Raw genomic sequence first — 18,765 nt, 5'->3', positions numbered from 1 at the left:
CCACATATCAGTTGATAGGAAGGAGGCAGGTTCCCTTCCTATCAGCAGCCACTCACTAGTTCTTGCTTCTGACCTGAATAGCCTCCCTTTCCTCATTACCATATAAGATATCTGTACCTGCCCCACTAGCTACCCAAAGAGCAAGCAGTGCAGAAAGGTGAAAGTTAAAGGACCACTATGTGGTGATTCCCTTAGCAAACACTTGTCCGACAAAGACTCTGTATGAGGCCTGCTTTGGCACAAGAAGACCCTGAGTCCAACCGTTGACAGAAATCATGATCAAATCGAGCAGCTTAAATCAAGCTCACCAGAAGGTAATTGTGTTTTTCAGGCAGTCAGTTTGGGGAAACGTTAACTTAATTTTTGTGTAAGAGTTATTTCTTTAATTTCCGCGTGTTTTAATCAAGCTTAGTTTTGGACTACAGTCCTTTCTTTGTCTCATACAATAACAACATCTAGGTAAATGTGTTTTATGAGCAATAAACTGGCAACATGCATGTTTGATTTCATTTAAAGTGCAATGTGCCATAGATTGAAATTACTTACTGAGTCTGTGATAATATTTGTGTTAGGTCAGCTCAGACATAATTGCAAACTACTTCGAACTGGAGAAAGATCAATGGTATCTGTTACTCAGATTACCGTTAACATTCCTTCAAATGATAAATTTAAGTCTCAGAAAATGTCCTTTTCTAAAGGAAGGCCAAAAACTCAAACCCAGATGGAATGTAGTGCAGAAGGAGATTGAGGTGCTCCAATAGGAATTAACTGAATAGTGTCAATTGATAGCAGATTCTGTAGGTATTGAGTTAACAAGAAATGTATAAAATCTACCTTCAGTCAAGATGTGGCCAATGTACTGTAAGACAGGTCATTGATTCATTAGTTACAATGGTAGGAATCAAAATGCTTCTATGCATTTATCTTTCCCAAGATCTTCCATATCAGTGATGGTACTGGATGCCATATGTTAACACAGCCGGTGTTGAACTGCAGTGGGCAAAGTTAAAAATCCGAGTCGAGAGTGTGGCGCTGGAAAAGCACAGCAGGTCAGGCAGCATCCAAGGAGCAGGAGAAATGACACCTTGGGCACAAGTCCTTCATCAGGAAATCAAATCACACAACACCAGGTTATAGTCCAACAGGTTTATTTGTAAGTACAAGCATTTGGAGTGCTGCTCCTTCGTCAGGTAGCTAATGGGACAAGTTCGTAGGACACATAATTTATAGTAAAAGATCAAAGTGTTACACCACTGATGCACTGTAGAAGACAAACCTCGATGGGGTAAGTCTTTATCACTCGGAATGGGGATACAGGCTTCCATTGACTAATATGGAAACCACAGAATTTCTTTCAAGTCACAGCCCTGCGATAACTTAAGGTTTTATTTAGTGAATAAAACAGGTGACATCTCAGTTCAGACAAATTATTAAAGTTATCAGACTAGAGTCTGTATCCCAACTTGGAGTCAGACTGATTTTATTTCCAAAGTAGGAATTTATAAAATTTAAATTTTATAGTCCATAATGAATACCTAAGATATTCATGAAGTGAATGGAGTGAAGTGGTTTTAGAAAGAGATCAAAAGGCTAGCTTAAAATGGGCACAGGGACCACAGGTTGGCTAATGAAACTGGCTTGGATTACGTCAAATGGAGTAGAAGGAAAAATGAACATTTTCCATTTAGACAGTAAAACTAGTCAGTCAGGCATCCAAAGGAAGAGTAAAAGGATCCTCATCTCCTATCTGAATTACACAATTATAAGAATCTCCACAAGCTGATTATGAAATATCACCTGCAATTATCACATCTGAAAAGAATACCCTGGTGGTATATGGATATATGAACTAGCTGCTATGTCAAGTAAAATTTTGACACACTCCAATGAGGTGGAATTTGGAATGTCGAACTGAACCCAAGATGATACAGCTCTCCCTCGCAAGAAGTAAGGTCCCTATTCAACAGGCAGGACTGAAAAGAAGCATCAAAGAGCTTAAAATTTAAAAGACAATGGCAATATTTGCTACTATTGATGATCCTAGAAATTGACCAACTAACCATGGTCAAGACTAACACCCTCAAATCTCAAGGACACTTAAAGGACTCTAAACTGAACATTACTTTATCTTCCTCTGTATTGAATATTCTGCTCATTTAACTTAGTGCTTGTTTGTTTGTAAGGGTTGAAGTGTTTGTACACATCATACCTTTACTAGTTTTCTCAAAATTAGTAGGTATGAAATTTGCTTACTTTCGTTCAAGAGTAACTTGTGATTGACTCCTTACTGCTTTCAGTGGATGTTATTAAACTCAATTTCACTGGAGAGATTTATAACTGCATGACATAAAGGATTTAAACCATTTTAACCAACTGTGAAGTTGAAAGATGGGAAGCTGATGTACCCCTCCTCACTGAACATATTGAATAGTTGATTATTCATAAGAACATGTAAGATTAATCTCATCATGAGGATTAGCTACAACTGCTTTTGTTTAAATCATTGTGTGAGTGGTGATTGAAGTGTATTCAATATCAGTAAACACATCTTGCATTCTCAATGATTCATTTTGTTTTATTCATTCACAGGATGTGGACATCTCTGGCTAGGCCAGTTTTTATTGCCCATAATAATTCACAGGTATTGATAGACTGTAGGATAACCTAGGACTCGAAATAACATTCTCTATCATTAGTAAATCATTAACATTCCTTTTTATTGATTTCACGGTTATAATAATGCTAAATTACAATTCAAGAGCATTGTTTAATGCAGACATCTGTCAATGGGAAGGAGCCTAAATATTGACTGGAATGAAGGAATTATTAATGTTGTGATTATTGAAGATATAAGCCACAACTGCTGACGCTACAAGAACAAGAGTAGGTATTACCACCAACAGGAAACTTGGCATGTCCATAAGGACCCTCACCAACTTTTACAGATTCACGATTGAAAGCATGCTGTCCGCATGCATAACACTCTGCCCAGGACCGTAAGAAACTACAGAAGATTGTGTACACAGCCCTGACCATCACAGAAACCAACCATCCATCTATGGACTCCATTTACATGGCTCATTGCTGGGGAAAGGCTGCTAACATCATCAAAGACCTATCACATCTCAGTAATGATCTCCTACAACCTCTACCATCAGGCAGGAGATGCAGAAGCTTGAATCCATGCACCAGCAGGTTCAGGAACAGCTTCTTCCTGCCATTATTAAACTGATGAATGGACTCTCTAAATTCAAATAATATTGATCTTGTTAATGTTGATCTTGCCTAGCACACATCTCATGAGACATAACCTGCGTGCCGCTGTCTAAGTTTTGTTTTCACCCTGTGATCTGTATGTCTTTGCTTACTATGACCTCCCTGTACTGCTTGTAAGCTTTTCACTGTACTTAGGTACATGTGCCAATAAATAAATCAAATCAAATGTTTAGGGTCAGAATTATGACCACCTTTTCACTTAGGGATCAATTCAACACTAAATTTAAAACTGTTATGCTGAATAAAACCACACATATCTTCATTATCAGCCCATCAAGTCACTCTTGTGCCCAGTGGAGTATCTAGACATAATAGGGGTTCAAATGCACAGCTTCTAAAAACAGAACAGTGATTGTATTGATTAACCAGAACATTTCTTCCACACAGGAAATGTGTCAACCTCATTGCTACCTGTGATGTTGTACGATGTCTTTATGCCACTGGTTCTAAACTTGCTTTTGAATGGCTCCCCTTTGAATAATTCTGGATTAGTGGTGCTGGAAAGGCACAGCAGTTCAGGTAGCATCCGAGGAGCAGTAAGATCGACATTTTGGGCAATCGCCCTTCATCAGGAATGATGAACCCCTTTGAATAAGGACACCGAGTCCATATAAGCCCAATACCACTTGGAGCGATTCTATACTTTGTAAAAGGGAAGTTCCAGCTGGTGCTGGAATTGTGTGCAAAATAGATTTGAACACAAAGAAAAGTCAATTATCGTACAAGTCAAAAAGCTTTGTTGGATGAAGATTATTAAAGTAAAGAGTGGCGATGTGATTTAACCACAAATCCCATGAGGCGGTCCAGACAAAGTCTGCACAGCTAATGGAAGCAGATAGCTGGCTAGTCAATGGCAGGTATGTAGCTCTAAAAGACATGGATGCAATACCTAACAATTTCAATGACCTCATAGGAACAGTTAAAGTCAGTAAATGTATCTTTAAATGCCACTCTATCAATTACATCCTGAACCTCACATATGGCTAGCTACACCACAAATCCATTACAGCACCTAAAAACAATTTCTATCAGTTAATATTAATATATAATTTCATAACTTTCTAATATAAATATTGTTCTTTGCCTACGGAGAAGTATAAATAATAGATAAGATGAAACCATGGATGGGCTAGCATCTATGTATCTTCTTTTATTACACTGACATCTGTTTTTCCAATGTACCATGTGCACTCAATACAGTTCAGCCATGATTTTGGATACCTGGATGAATAAAATATGAATTCTCTTCCTATCAGCATTATCAGATGGTACTTGGATTGCAACTTGGGTTTGAAGGGGGTGGGGTGGGTGAATGGAGTAGAATATTGACGAATAGAAAAAGTGATGTTTTGGTCAGGTGTCAAGAGTTGGTCAAATCTGTAAAATTGGGTTCCCTTCATGGAGCTACTTCCTAACCATTTACTTTAAGGCAGCCAGGTGGACAAACAAACTATTTGCTTCAAACTAGGGAGTTGATATCTTCAATATGTCACTGAAACCCCAAGTGCTTTTGTTGCTTTTATTTTAAACTTTGATAGCATTGCCTTTTCCATGCCTTAGGAAACCTGACAGCACCATTCAAATGAGTGATTTCGGAATCCAAGAGGTGCATGTCCTTACACTTGGTTGCTGGATCCACCTTTCCCATCTGGCCAACCTTCCCTTTATCAAACATTAGAACAAGATTTTCCTTATGAGATGTCCAGCCTGACCACAATGCCAAACCATTGAGTGTTCCTATCCCCACACCTTGTCTTTCTAAACCTCAATGTTCCATGTCAGGCCTTAAAGCAGACATAACTCAGCCTACCACACAACAGACCATCCTTCTCTTTCCATGCTACTGAGATTTACCATCAATCACTAACCCCACTGGGTCTTCAAGCTACACAATCCTCACCCTTCCACCCAGGTTTTGTTGTACTTTCTCCAGGCCTTGCCACATATACCAGGCTGGCCAACCCCTTAGATGTCTAGCCAACCAACAAGTCTCCAATACCGCACCGGTGTTTAAATCCTGTACATGCCCATCTCCCCACAGACACTACGATCTCTAATGACCCCCTCACACCCACCATAGAGGTCTATAATTAGGCCTCAAGTCCACTCCCAGGCCTCTCACATTCCATCCCAAGCTTTAACAATCAGGCTGGCCTCAGGCCAGGGGACTGATGGTGTTGTCATGCTCTGGTGATAAAATCCCATAGTATTTGGAGAAATCCCGATCTCCAGTTTTCCACCTTACGTTGGTTACAACACAGGGTAAACCCTCCTGCTTAATTTAAATCAGCAACACAGAAAAGATTTATCCCGTGCAGTAATTTGTGGAAATTCGAGAGGCCAAGAACTATTTAAAGTAAAAATTAACAGCTTTATTTCTTAAAGTACAGCAGAGAATAATTAACTAACAACTATTTACAATTCCTTCCACTAACCTTTCTTTTACTTGTCCTTCTATAATATAGTCTGATAAAACCCCTGAGTAAGACTTACCAAAAATTCAAATTTCAAAGCTAGACAGCTGTTGAATTTTTCCTTTGAATCTTCCTCTGTAGATTGTCTTCTTCTTAGGGATTTCTGTTTCACAGGTCATTGATAGATAAGGCACCTTTAAGAGAGCTGTGATTCAGGCTGTCTATACAGTGAATTCTGGTGGCATGGTAGTTCTCCTCTCAACTGTTCATTTTTTTTCTGATCTTATACTCCAAAGCATTTTTCTTCTTCTTAGGGATTTCTGTTTCACAGGTCATTGATAGATAAAGGTACCTTTAAGAGAGCTGTGATTCAGGCAGTCTATACAGTGAATTCTGGTGGCATGGCAGTTCTCCTCTCAACTGTTCATTTTTTTTCTGATCTTATACTCCAAAGCATTGGATTGTTTCATTAGTTTTTAATATACTAAATTCAAACGATTGGAGGTTAGTATTTTCGGGTATAATTTAAACTGATTGGCCAAATTTGAATTTACTTTTGTCCCATAGCAACTTAGCCAGTGTCTGCTGCTAGACCAAATGTCACATTGTAAATTCTCCAGCACTCTGTGTGATTGCTAAGTCCTCACTCTCTTAAAGGTACAGTACACTTCTACACCTTCATAACACCTTACAGAACCACCCTGATCCATCACAGCCCCTTCTGATAATTTAAAGCCAACCCTGGATGTGGCGAATGTAATGTAGAACCTCACTGTTGACATTTTCCTTTGATTTGTTCTCTGCCTTGTGGGTGAATGATGTGTCTGTCAAATCATGTTCCATTCCTGAGTAGCATTTCCTTCACAACAATTTATTCCTCAGCAGCAGAGAAAGTGTTTTTTTCCATTGATTGGTGCTGATAAGCAAAATAAAGTCAGAGAGTCACAAAGTCCACAGCACAGGAAAGGGCTTTTGGCTCATCAAATCTGTACCTGTCAGAAATGTGCACTTAACTCAGGCACAGAGATATAGAATAGAAAAAGACCCTTCAGTCCATCTCGTCCATGCTGACCAGATATCATAAATTAATCTCGTCCCATTTGCCAGCATTTGGCCCATATCCCTCTAAACTCTTCCTGTTCATGTCCCCATGCAGATGCTTTTTAAATGTTGTAATTGTACCAGCCTCCACCACTTCCGCTGGCAGTTTATTCCATACACATACCATCCTCTGAGTGAAAAGGTTGGCACTTAGGTCTTTCCCCTCTCACCTTAAACCTATGGTCTCTAGTTTTGAACTTCCCTATCCTGAGAAAAAGACCCTTGCGATTCACCCTATTTATGCCCTTCAGGATTTTATAAATGTCTATTAGGCCATCCCCTCAGCATCTGATGCGCCAGGGAAACTAACCCCAGCATTTTCAGCCTCTCCTTATAGCTCAAACCTTCAACTCCGTCAACATTCTTGTAAATCTTTTCTGCATCCTGTCAAGTTTAATAACATTTTTCCTATAGAACTATTCTGATCCCATTTTCCAGTTTAAGGCCCAGAGCCTTGCATGCTTTGGCATCGTAAGATCTTAAATTCTACAATATTTCTATGTTCATCAATTCATTTATCTCGAACAAGCTTTATTCACTTGAAATCCAAATTTCTGACAGGAAATTAGAGATTAAAACAATCAAAAACAAGCAGAAAGAAATTACACAAGTCACTAATTAATGTGGAAGCATATTTTGTAATGGTGGAGTAACTGGTTGTGTCCCTTACACGTCTTGTGGAAAGGAATCTGGCCGAGTTATACAGAAGCTTTGTCATTGACTTGGTGCCCTGTGGCCTTGACTGATTCGTTCAACACCTTGATGAATTTGTACACGTCATGATAGGAATTGTAAAGAGGCACAGGAGCAACTCGTAGGACATTTGGTTCCCTCTGGTCACACTGTTGGCAAGAAGAAAAGATAATCTGACTTTTTTGCATGGATAATAAAGTTGATCGGTTAAAAAGAGCAAATAGTTTAAGAAATTGCTAGCTTTACTAAACCACTGTCTTCTAATGTGACTGCACGCTCTTTCATCCAATTGATATGAATGAAAGCATCCATGGAAAAAATCAGAATATAAACCTTGTGACATATGTGACCTCTTTGTTCCGATAGTCTCACCTTGAACCACACTGTTAATCCTTGTTGGAAGAGAAAACAGAGACTGGGATGGAAATGAGAAAATGTAGGACGACACATTCTGCTTTGGGTTTTTGGCTCATTTTATCTTGACATTCAATTTACACAAGCCAGAGAGAAAACTAAAAATTAGGGAAAGCAGCAACCAACTATTAAGAATGAAAAACATCATAAAGGTAATCAACCATCTTTCACATTTTGCGAAACATTGAATCATGTCAAGTGGTCTAAAAACTGGATCAGATCTCCAAGGCTTTTGTTTTGATCAGGTGGCCAATTTTAACTTGAAGTGTTTGATGGTAAATCACTCTGTCATTACCCACTCAACAGAGGGAGTTGAAGCCACAACAATTACAACAATCACACTTTATTTAAATGTCATTCACCCACTTTCCATCCGTAAAGGCTACTAGCTGATTTTTGTTTTCCTGCCAGCTAGCTAGCAAGGAGAAGGTTTTGGAATATTTGAACAAAAAAGATGGTAATAGTTGGGCAAGTCCAGAGCAGCACAAGCACAGGTTTTCTTGTAGAACACTTCTTTCTCCTGAAAGAAACATGTTAGACTCATTTTATGGGTCACTTCTGTCTTCAGGTCAGCTAGGGACCTTCTTCTATCCAATGAGAAAACTAACATAGCATTCCTAATCAGGTGTCAGTTAAACAGGGATAGATCTGTTTGGCATGATGGGACCACAATCTATAAGAATTTATGAACCTTCTGCTTTCTTTAGATAAACACCCTGGCTGCCTGCAGGCAGGTTAATGCAGAAAATGGACAGTGTCTTAATGAGCAAGTAAAACTACTCATTTTTAACTGTTCAGGTTTGGCTGTGGTGCCAGAATTGACCCTGAGTTACATTAGAGCACATTATTGTCAAACACCTCACCAGGGCGAAAATGACAAATGAATTAAGTATGCATAGTTTACAAGTTCCATCATGAGAAGCACTTCATCTATTATCCCAGGGGTTGGAAACCTATTGCTTTGGAACTGTGTGCAGCTCTTGAAAGGCTTACACAGGTCTTGAAAGGCTACCAAGGGCTATATCGATCTATCTCATTTTTTGGTGATTTAAAACATTGCCTTTATTTAAAAAAGAATAGCAACACCGGACTTGTAAAAAAATACAGTCAAATTAACTATTATTTTCAAAAAATCTTTAAAATGTTAGTGAAATATAACTCTCTTAACTTTCAGAAATATTGGCATTTAAGTAGCAGTATTATTATCCCTCTTTAAAATATTATATTTTTGACAATTTATAGAAAAACTGATTCTTTGTGTTATTAACCTTGCTGGCCCCTGTATTATCCCATGAATTTGAACAGGTAGAATTGATCTTTTTTCTCTTGTTTACCAGTCAAAAACAGATTTGCTACCTGTTGTTGGGTAGTGAGTTGAAATAACTCGTTGCTTTCATCGAAAACAATAGGTGAAACGAACACAAAGCATGCTGGAGAAACGCAGCAGGGCTGGCAACATCTATGCAGAGAGGAACAAGGTTAACATGGTGTGACCAATATGACCATAGTGTACACAAAATGTTAACTCTGTGTCTCTCTCCACAGATATTGCCAAACCTGCTGAGTTTCTCCAACATTTTCTGCATTTGTTTCAGATTTCCGGCATCTGGAGTATTTTGCATTTATTAAACTAAAAGTGAGACTAACAAATATGTTTATTTCACCGTTGCAGGATGCTAATGGATCAACTGGGATTGTATTTTGAATGGAAGTAATTCCTCCTTTCATGAGAAGAACCAAGTGAACAGGCAAAATGTCTACAGTATGATTTCCTAAACAATGTTTCGCAAACAACCAATGGAGTATACAACACTGCTCTATCTGTGTATCAAAGAACATAGCATCAATTAAATCTTGGACATAATTAACAAAATGTAAATACCAATAGTTTTAAGTAAGAAACTTAAAATATGGCAATATTTCCAGTGTTACCCACATCGTGTGAACATAGACAAAAATGTGTAAAGCTTCAAATATTATTTATTTGATAAAAAATAAATCTAGTTCCCTGAGGATAGTCATGAATGGATAGTTTGTTTTGGCTTTGGCAGTTACCTTTAGTGAATTTGAAGACAATTAGATTCTCACAAAGCGAATTTCTTGCGAACTATAACGGGGCTCTCAATGTGTTTTAAACAGGATTTGATTAAATAAGATCTTACCAACATGACAAAATGTCACATTGCAGAAGGTGGTAATCATAGATAAAACACTATGTTTCCCTGGTTAATAGTGTGGTATTTCAAGGTGGTTCTTTCAGTATACTAAAAGGGTTCTACAACAGACGCAAGAAAATTAATTCAGTCGGGCAAGATTCTGAAGAATCATACTCAGTAGCAATGTTGCAGTTAATACTTCTATTTATCATTCTGTTTGCAATGAGATGTCATGAGATTTGAAGGCCTCAGAACTATAGTTGCCTCACAAATTGGGAAATCATTAGTGAAGGCTTTTATGAGAGGAATTAAGTGGCAAACAGACAAAAAAACAAAAATGTGCTCTTATTCTCGGTATGGTGAAGGGTCTTACCCTGAAACATGCAACAGAACGTATTGTTCTAAAAGAATGTCACGATTCAGTGGATGAGTAACCAATCTTCAAACAGAAAAGCACATTATGATACAGGCTCTGTGATGTGCTGGAAGTGTCAACTAAAGCATATGAACATATGAGTTAGGAGCAGGAGGAGGCCACTTAGCTGCTTGAGCTTGTTCTGTCATAAAATAAGATAATGGCTGATCTGGCTGCAACTCTGCTTCCTTGACTTTCCCAATTACCCAATTTTGCATATTGGAAATCAGTTTAGCTTAGTTGGCTGGTTTGTAGAGCAGTATGTTGCCAACTGTGTGGGTTCAATTCCGATCACCAGTTTGAGGTTACCATTAAGGACTCTCCTTCTCAACCGCTTCCCTCTCCTGAGGTCTAGTGGCCCTCAGGTTAAATCACTACCAGTTGCTTCTCTTGCTAATGAGGGAGCAGCCCCTATGGTCTGCTAAGTCTTTGGCGACACAACAATTTTTGCATATTGCTCCTTCAAAGCTCAGAACAATTATTCAAAACTTTCAGTTGTACTGCCAAGTTTTCAATCTGTCAAAATCTTGAGGCAGTAATGGTGTCAGCCCATTTATTGGGGTTGACTACCTCAGCTCTCATTGAATTTTGAAAATTTAAATTTTCTGTTTGCAGAAAAGCAGAGACATTTGGTGTGCCAAAGTTTTGAAACCTGTGGCATGGACGGTTCATATTCCCTGGCCTATAATTGTGTTGCATTCTAAAAATTCATCACTTTTCACTGTGACAATAATGAAATGGTTTCCTCTAGATTTGAATTAGCTCCTGAAAGTCCATTGTACAAGCAGTTTACAAGGTGATTCCCATGCAGTGATTTAAACATATTTTAGCAAGTGTTACAAGTCTCATCACATATGGATTGACGAGAAGAATTCCAATTAAAGAAGGTTGTTTGATCCATTCCATTTTTGAAAATGACTGAGAATTTATCTTTAAATCCAGATGGATCATTCAAAATTGAGCAAGTCCTTATAACCCTTTTCTGGGATATTAAAATGAATGGTTTAGATCAGTGTTGTGAGAATCAATGCTGCGATGTAATTGGAGGCTGCGCTTCAGAGACATTATCAGGGCATACTGTGTCACCAGGCATTTCCTGGGTGGTATACTGTAAGGAAAAGGCAGCACATAGGGACAGCCCAGTATGTGTCAGAAGCCTGTATGGATAGGTCGAATGTGTTCCCACTCCTAAAAAAGAAAATATTGAGATCGCATAGATTTAAACTGATGTGCACATGAAACAAAGGTGTTATGGGGCTAAAAAAAAGCTTGTTCACACAGTGAGTAGTTAGGATTGGGAATGCATGGCCGAGAATTGTGTTGCAGGCAAGTTGAAATGAGACATTCAAAAAGACATAGGATGATTGTTTGGAAAGAAATGGTGTGCTGGAATGTGGAGAAAAGGCAGTAGATTAGCAGTAGGTAATAGAACATGTGCAGGTGTGATGGACCAAATGGTCTCTTTCTGCACTGTAACAATACTGTGATTCGTGTATGCATATTCGATTAGATTTGATTCCCTACAGTGTGGAAACAGGCCCTTCAGCCCAACCTACCCTTCAAAGAGTGACCCACACAGACCCATTTCCCTCTGACTAATGCACCTAACACTACAGGCAATTTACCAGACCTGCACAGCTTTGGACTGTGGCAAGAAATCAGAGCACCGGGAGGGAACCCACGCAGACACAGGGAGAATGTGCAAACTCCACACAGACAGTCACCTGAGGCTGGAATTGAAACTGGGATCTTGGTGCTGGGAGGCAGCAGTGCTAACCACTGAGCCACCATGCCGCCCCTAATGCCAAGTGGATATCATTCATATCCACTTGGCATTCCTCATTCTGAGACCTCATCTGCGGAACATAGCTGCTACCTCACTCTCCAGTAAACTGATAAAAGGACTCTTTGGCTGCAGCTCACTTGAGCCTGTATGACTCACCATGTGCCATTCCTCACACTATTTTAGCCTCCAAGGTATCTGCAATGCCAGTACTTGAACTAGTATCTGCAAAATCTGATTTAAAAAATGAGGAAGCTTTTTCTCTGCTGCTGTTCTCTCTTTTTCTTTGTTAAAAATCACACAAGACCAGGTTAAAGTCCAACGGGTTTATTTGGAAATACTAGCTTTCAGAGCACTGCCCCTTCATCAGGTAGCTGTGGAGCAGAATCATAAGACACTGGATTTATAGCAAAAGATTACAGTGTCATGTGACTGAAACGATATATTTCACAAACCTAGATTGTTGTTAAGTGTTTCATCTTTTACAATGGGTTACAGGTTTTACTTCATAATATGCAAATCCCAGAACTTCTTTCAAGTCCCATTCTTGAGATAACTGAAGATTTTATAAATAAAAAGTGACTTCTCAGCTCAGACAATGCAATAAGAAAAAGAGCGAGCGAGTAAGAGAGAGAGAGAGCAAGTGTGTGTATGTCAGTGTTTGCGTGTGAGTGTCACTGTTTGTGTGCATGCTTGGTAGAGTGTGTGCGTGAGTGTGGTGGTGTATAAGCCTGTGAGTGGATGTGTGTATGGGTTTGTAGGAGGTATATGTGTGTGTGTCTGAGAGAGTGGGGTCCCTTGTAATGTGACATGAACCCAAGATCCTGGTTGAGGCCATCCCCATTGGTACCCGAACTTGGCTATCAGCCTCTGCTCGGCCACTCTGTGTTGTTGCATGTCCCAAAATCCGCCTTGGAGGATAGTCACTCGAAGATCCGAGGCTGAATGTCCCTGACCGCTGAACTGTTCTGTGGCTGGGAGGCAACATCCCTGTCTAGTGATTGACCGCGCAACATTGTCTGAGCTGAGGTCACCTTTTTTCATAAATCCTATATTTTCTCAAGAATGGGACTTGGAAAAGGTTCTGGGATTTACATATTAATGAACTGAAATCTGCAACCCATTCTAAAAGATGAAGACTTAACAACAATCTAGTTATGTTAAATATATTGTTTCAGTTGCATGACACTATGATATTTCACTGTAAAGTCTGTGTCTTATGATCCTACTCCACAGCTATCTGATGAAGGAGCAGCGTTCCAAAAGCTAGTGCTTCGAAATAAACCTGTTGGACTACAACCTGGTGTTGTGTGATTTTTAACTTTGTCCACCCCAGTCCAACACCGGCACCTCCACATCATGACTCTCTTGTACATGCTGTGGCTGGATAGGTACCAGGTATCCATGCCTGATATCAGCAAATCAAAAGTGAAAATCTCTTTTTGGGAGGTGGGCTTGGGCTGAGAAAAAATACGTTTATGATCATACAATCAGCGGCTAATCAAAACAGAGTGTGCGCTGAGGGTATGTTGGGTGTTGAGATGGGATATAAGATAGGAACATACAATTAATGTTCTTAGTGACAGCGGATGACACATGTTGTCGTATTGTCATCTTTCTGATAGGGATCAGGAGATGCAGGTGTCCTTACACTTAACAGTTCTTACATACGAACAAGGAGCTGGAGTAGGCCAGTCAGGGCATCCCATCCTAGTCTGCTCTGCCACTTGATACGATCATTGCCGATCCAGTTGTAAACCTCAAATCTGCATTCCCAGCTACCCATAAAACTTTTACCCTGTTGCTTCACATGAATCTATTCACATCTGCATTCAAACTATTCAAAGACTTTGCTTCCACCACCTTTTCAGGTCAACAGTTTCAAAGTCTATTTATCATCAAAGAAAACAATTTGCCTTTTCTGCTTTAACTGGGGTACCCCTTATTCTTAGACAATGATCACCGGCTCTAGAATCTCCCATTAGAGCAAACACACTCGCCACATTTATCCTATTGAGATTCTTCAGGATCTTATGGCTTTCAGCCAATTTGTTTCTTCCTGTTTAAATTCCTGCAGATACATGCCTGAACTGTTCAATCTTCCCTCATGAAATAATCAATTCATTCCAGATATTAGTCTGATAAACCTTCCCTGAACTGCTTCCCATGCATTTACATCCTTCCTTAATCTGATAAATACTGTATATAATAGTTCGATGGCATCGATGAAAATTGACAGTGATTACATGGTTGTCGTTGCTGGTCTTTTATTCCAAACATTTATTGAATCCACGTTTCAAACTCTGCCATATTGGGAGTTGAATCCATATCCCCAGAGCATTAATCTGGGATGTTAATCTGGATTACTACTCCAGTGACATTACCACTACCCACTGTGTGAAAGCACTGGCATTGTGTGTGATGGTGAACAAGAGTATTTGATGTTAAGCATAAGAATTGAAATCAGAGAATGCTGATGAATAAACAATAGGGATACCGCTTAATAGACTGTGGTGTTAGCAAGTTGGATATGACGTGCAACAATGCATCCATTGAACTCAATTACCCACTGATATCTTCAGACTTCTTTTGGACTGTTACCAGGTCCTCAGCACGAAACATCTTGAAAGGACGCCAAAAGACAATACCAGATGAAACTAGAGTTCCAAACTAACAACATGAGCACTCGTTGACTGCGGCAAAGCTTATACAATATCACAGGTTATAAAGCGAAGTTGAGAAGAATGGCTGACAACAATGAATCCCTCCTCAGTAAGCTCAATGCATTCTGTGCTCGTTTTAAACAGAAGATCAGTGAAACGATGTCACCTGCCCTATCAGCATGGGTGGACCTGTACCTATAGTCACCACCACAGATGTCAGGATAGCATTCTTGAGAGTAAATCCATGGAAGGCGACTGGCCCAGCTGGAGTCCCCAGCCGGGCACTTAGATCCTGCACGAACCAGCTGGTGGGAGTATCTGTAGGCATCCTTAACTTCTCCTTACTTTTGATGTGAGGGGTTCTCACCTGCTTCAAGAAGACCTCAATAGTCCCATGACAAAGAAAAATCAGGGAAGGCCCCTTAATAACTACCATCCCGTGGTTCTGACAGCCATCATTATGAAGTGCTTTTGAAGTTAGTAATAACACACATCAACTCCAGCCTCCTAGATTGCCTTGATCCACTAAAATTCACCTACATCACAGCAGGTCCATGACAGAAACCTTCTCCCTGGCCTGACATTCATACCTGGAACATTTGTATAACATGGACACTTACATCAGACTCCTATTTATTGACTTTAGCTCCGTCTTCAACACCATAATTCCAACCAAATGTACCTCCAAACTCTGAGACCTGGGACTCTCTGCAACTGGATCCTCGACTTCCTGACCCATAGACAGTAATCAGCTAGGATAGGTGACAAAACCTCCTCCATAATAATCCTCAACACCGGCACCCTGGAAGACTACATACTCAGCCATTTACTATACTCCTTATACGCTCATGACTATGTGGACAAATTAAGTCCTAACTCCATTTGCAAATTTGTTGATGACACCACCATAGTGGATCGGATCTCAGAAACCAACGAGACAGAGTACAAAAAGAGTTAGATAGCTTAGTGGCATGGTGTAAAGACAACAATCTCTCCCTTAATATCAGCAAAACAAAGAAGTTAATCATTGACTTAAGGAAGGTGAAAGGCAGTCCCCTGTCTATATCGCTGGTGCTGAGGTGAAGAGTTTCGAATTCCAAAAAGTAATTATCACCAATAATCTATCCTGGTCTATCCACATTAACACGACAGTCAAGAAAGCACATCAACACCTCTATTTCCTCAGAAGGCTAAGGAAATTCAGCATATCAACATGGATTCTTACCAAGTTTTGTAGATGCACCACAGAAGGCTTCATATTCAGATGTATCACAGCTTGGAATGGCAACCGGTCTGCTAAGACCACAAGAAATTACAGAGAGTTGTGAACACAGTCCAGTCCAACACACAAACCAAAGTTCCTTCCTTTGTCTCCTTCTACACTTCCTGCTGCCTTGGGAAAGCAACCAACATAATCAAAGGCCCCTCCCAACCCGGTTATACTCCCAACCCGGTTATACTCCCTTCCATCAGAGAGAAGATGCAAAAGTTTGAAAACAAATTTCTATCAGCCAAATGCCACCAATATTAGACATTGCAGCTTCCCTTTGAGAGAAACAGCCTGCCTTTCAGAAGTGCAGGCCTTTTATATCATGTGGATTCTGTACAATGCCACTTGGCTCTCCAGTTGAGCAGAGGCGGTGTTAGCAGTGCTAAGAAGAAGGAAGCAGCATGGGAGCCACTCAGATACATTCTGCAATCATGTAGATGAGGTGGGTGTATAAAACTATCTGCTTCTCAGTTCATTTGGAATCAGCAGACGTTGGTCTTTAGTTGATCTCTGCAGATGAAAGTCAGAGCCCATGAAATTTTATTCCCATATGTCTGAATGACCTAAGTATCTGATCCAAATCATGTAAGAATGCCCTTCTTACATTCCCACATTGTGGATGTACACAAGTAGACATTACGAAATAAAGTTCAACTGCAAAATAAGTAGACAACTGAAGTTACTATTGTATTTGAGAGTGTATCTATGATAAGCCTGAGTTGCTAACAGCAGTAAACAACAAATGCCAAAATTTTACTTACAGTAACTCCTCTTTTCATCAATTCCACGAGAATTGACTTGGTAGATCTTGAAAAAACCAATGAGAGTTGGCAGCCTCGTTCTTCACTATCAGAGGGAGAAATGATAGTGACATATGGTTTCTGTGGATTATCTGGAACCTTTGAAAAGTAATGTTTGATCAGGCACTCCAAGTAACCAGTAAGTAAAACAGATTTTCTCCGCAGAGCTTTCATGTCAGTTTGATTGAAGATCTGAAATAAATGGAATTAATCACAAATATATTTGCCAAAGACACACATTAAATACATCATATTTTACAGTAATATAACCATACAACACTTTTGGATTAAACATTAATTTTGTCCATGTAAAAATATAAAAAATGATAAATTTTCTTTGTTTTGTTGCAGTGTAATAATTGTAAGAGAAACAAACTGTAACTTTCAACTTAGAAAATAAAATCTCATTCAACTCTGATACACCAATTTTGTTCTGCATTCCATCTTTACATTCAGACCATGAGTAAATTATTCCTAACTGTAATACTTAAACTGTGAAGAAATAGTTCAGATTTAGAGAGGATGCACTGAATGTTAATGAAATGCTTGAAGATCTCAAATCTCTCCCAGTTACAAAGAAGCAGAACAAAACAAGGCAGCTTTTTGGATTTGCCATTCAGTGACATCATGACTGATTAGTTACTCAATTCCACTTACCCGTTGTGTTTCTTGCACACAGTGAATAAAACACAGAGGCATTCTAAAGGTGAGAACAGATCCTGCCAAGAATTTCCTGCAGCCTTGAATATTCTTGATAGTCTTCCCAATCTCATTGGGATCAACATATTCAATATAATGAGTAGAACTTGGACAGGCTGGCAGTTTGGGCTTAGAAGTGGCAGATTCAATACAATATGGGAAAGAGTGAGGTAATGCACTTTGGTAGGAAGAATAGAAGAATACACTATTTTCTAAATGGGGAAAGGCTTCGGAAAACTGAAGCACAAAGGGACATAGGAGACTTAGTAAAGGATTCTCTTAACGCTCGGGTTCAGTTGGAAATTAGGAAGGCATGCAATGTTAGCATTCCTTTCAAGAGGGCTTGAAGGCAAGAATAGGGATGTTTAAAACTCTGGCGAAAGTGAGGACTGCAGATGCTGGAGATCAGAGTAGTACTGATTAGAGTGGTACTGGAAAAGCACAGCAGGTCAGGCAGCATCCGAGGAGCAGGAAAATGGATGTTTCGGGCAGGAGCCCTTCATCAGGAATGTCCTGCTGTTCTTTTCCAGCACCACTCTAATCTTGATGTATAAGACTCTGGTCAGACCACATTTAGAATATTGTGAGCAATTTGGGGCCAAGTGTCTAAGGAAGAATGTGCTGGTATTGGAGGGGTTCCAGAAGAGGTTTGCAAGAATGCTCCTTGGAATGAAAGTCATGTCAAATGAGGAATGGTTGAGGACTCTGGGTTTGTATTCAATGGAATTTAGAAGGATGAGGGGGGAATCTGATTGAAAATTACAGAATACTGAGAGGCCTGGTTGGAGTGGACACAGAGAAGGACACAGCCTTAGAGTGAAGGGACTTTAATTGAGTGTCTTTAAGATAGAGATAGATGGGCTATTGAGTAGTTACAGGAAAGGGGAAAAGAATGGAGTTGAGAAACATATCAGTCATGATCAATGGCAGAGCAGATACGATGGGCTGAATGGCCTAACTTGCATGTATGTCTTATCTTCTAGTAAACTTCTGGATGAGAACATGCACATGGGTCAGCTATGATCCCTTTAATGGTAGAACAGGTTCAAGAGGCTGGATGGCCTACTCCTGTTCCTCTTTC

General features: G+C 39.6%; 1 protein-coding gene across 3 annotated transcripts in view; it reads right to left on the bottom strand.

The window, feature by feature from the left end:
- Positions 1-7,305: 7,305 nt before the first annotated feature.
- kynu (kynureninase) overlaps positions 7,306-18,765 on the bottom strand; it is a 176,257-nt gene continuing 164,797 nt past the window's right edge. For 2 of the 3 annotated variants that reach the window (XM_043694093.1, XM_043694092.1), the window contains 2 exons: positions 16,947-17,177; positions 7,306-7,633 (listed from right to left, as the gene is read on the bottom strand). In XM_043694093.1, the coding sequence (XP_043550028.1) occupies positions 7,490-7,633; positions 16,947-17,177 (375 nt within the window). In that variant the 3' untranslated portion in view covers positions 7,306-7,489. Of the gene's footprint in view, positions 7,634-16,140; positions 16,209-16,946; positions 17,178-18,765 lie in introns of all 3 variants that reach the window. The other variant, XM_043694094.1, reaches the window with a different exon arrangement.

Source organism: Chiloscyllium plagiosum, chromosome 7 (assembly GCF_004010195.1).
Source record: "Chiloscyllium plagiosum isolate BGI_BamShark_2017 chromosome 7, ASM401019v2, whole genome shotgun sequence".
NCBI lineage: Eukaryota > Metazoa > Chordata > Chondrichthyes > Orectolobiformes > Hemiscylliidae > Chiloscyllium > Chiloscyllium plagiosum.
The sequence above is the reverse complement of the archived record's forward strand: the minus strand, read 5'-3'. Positions and strand labels throughout refer to the sequence as shown.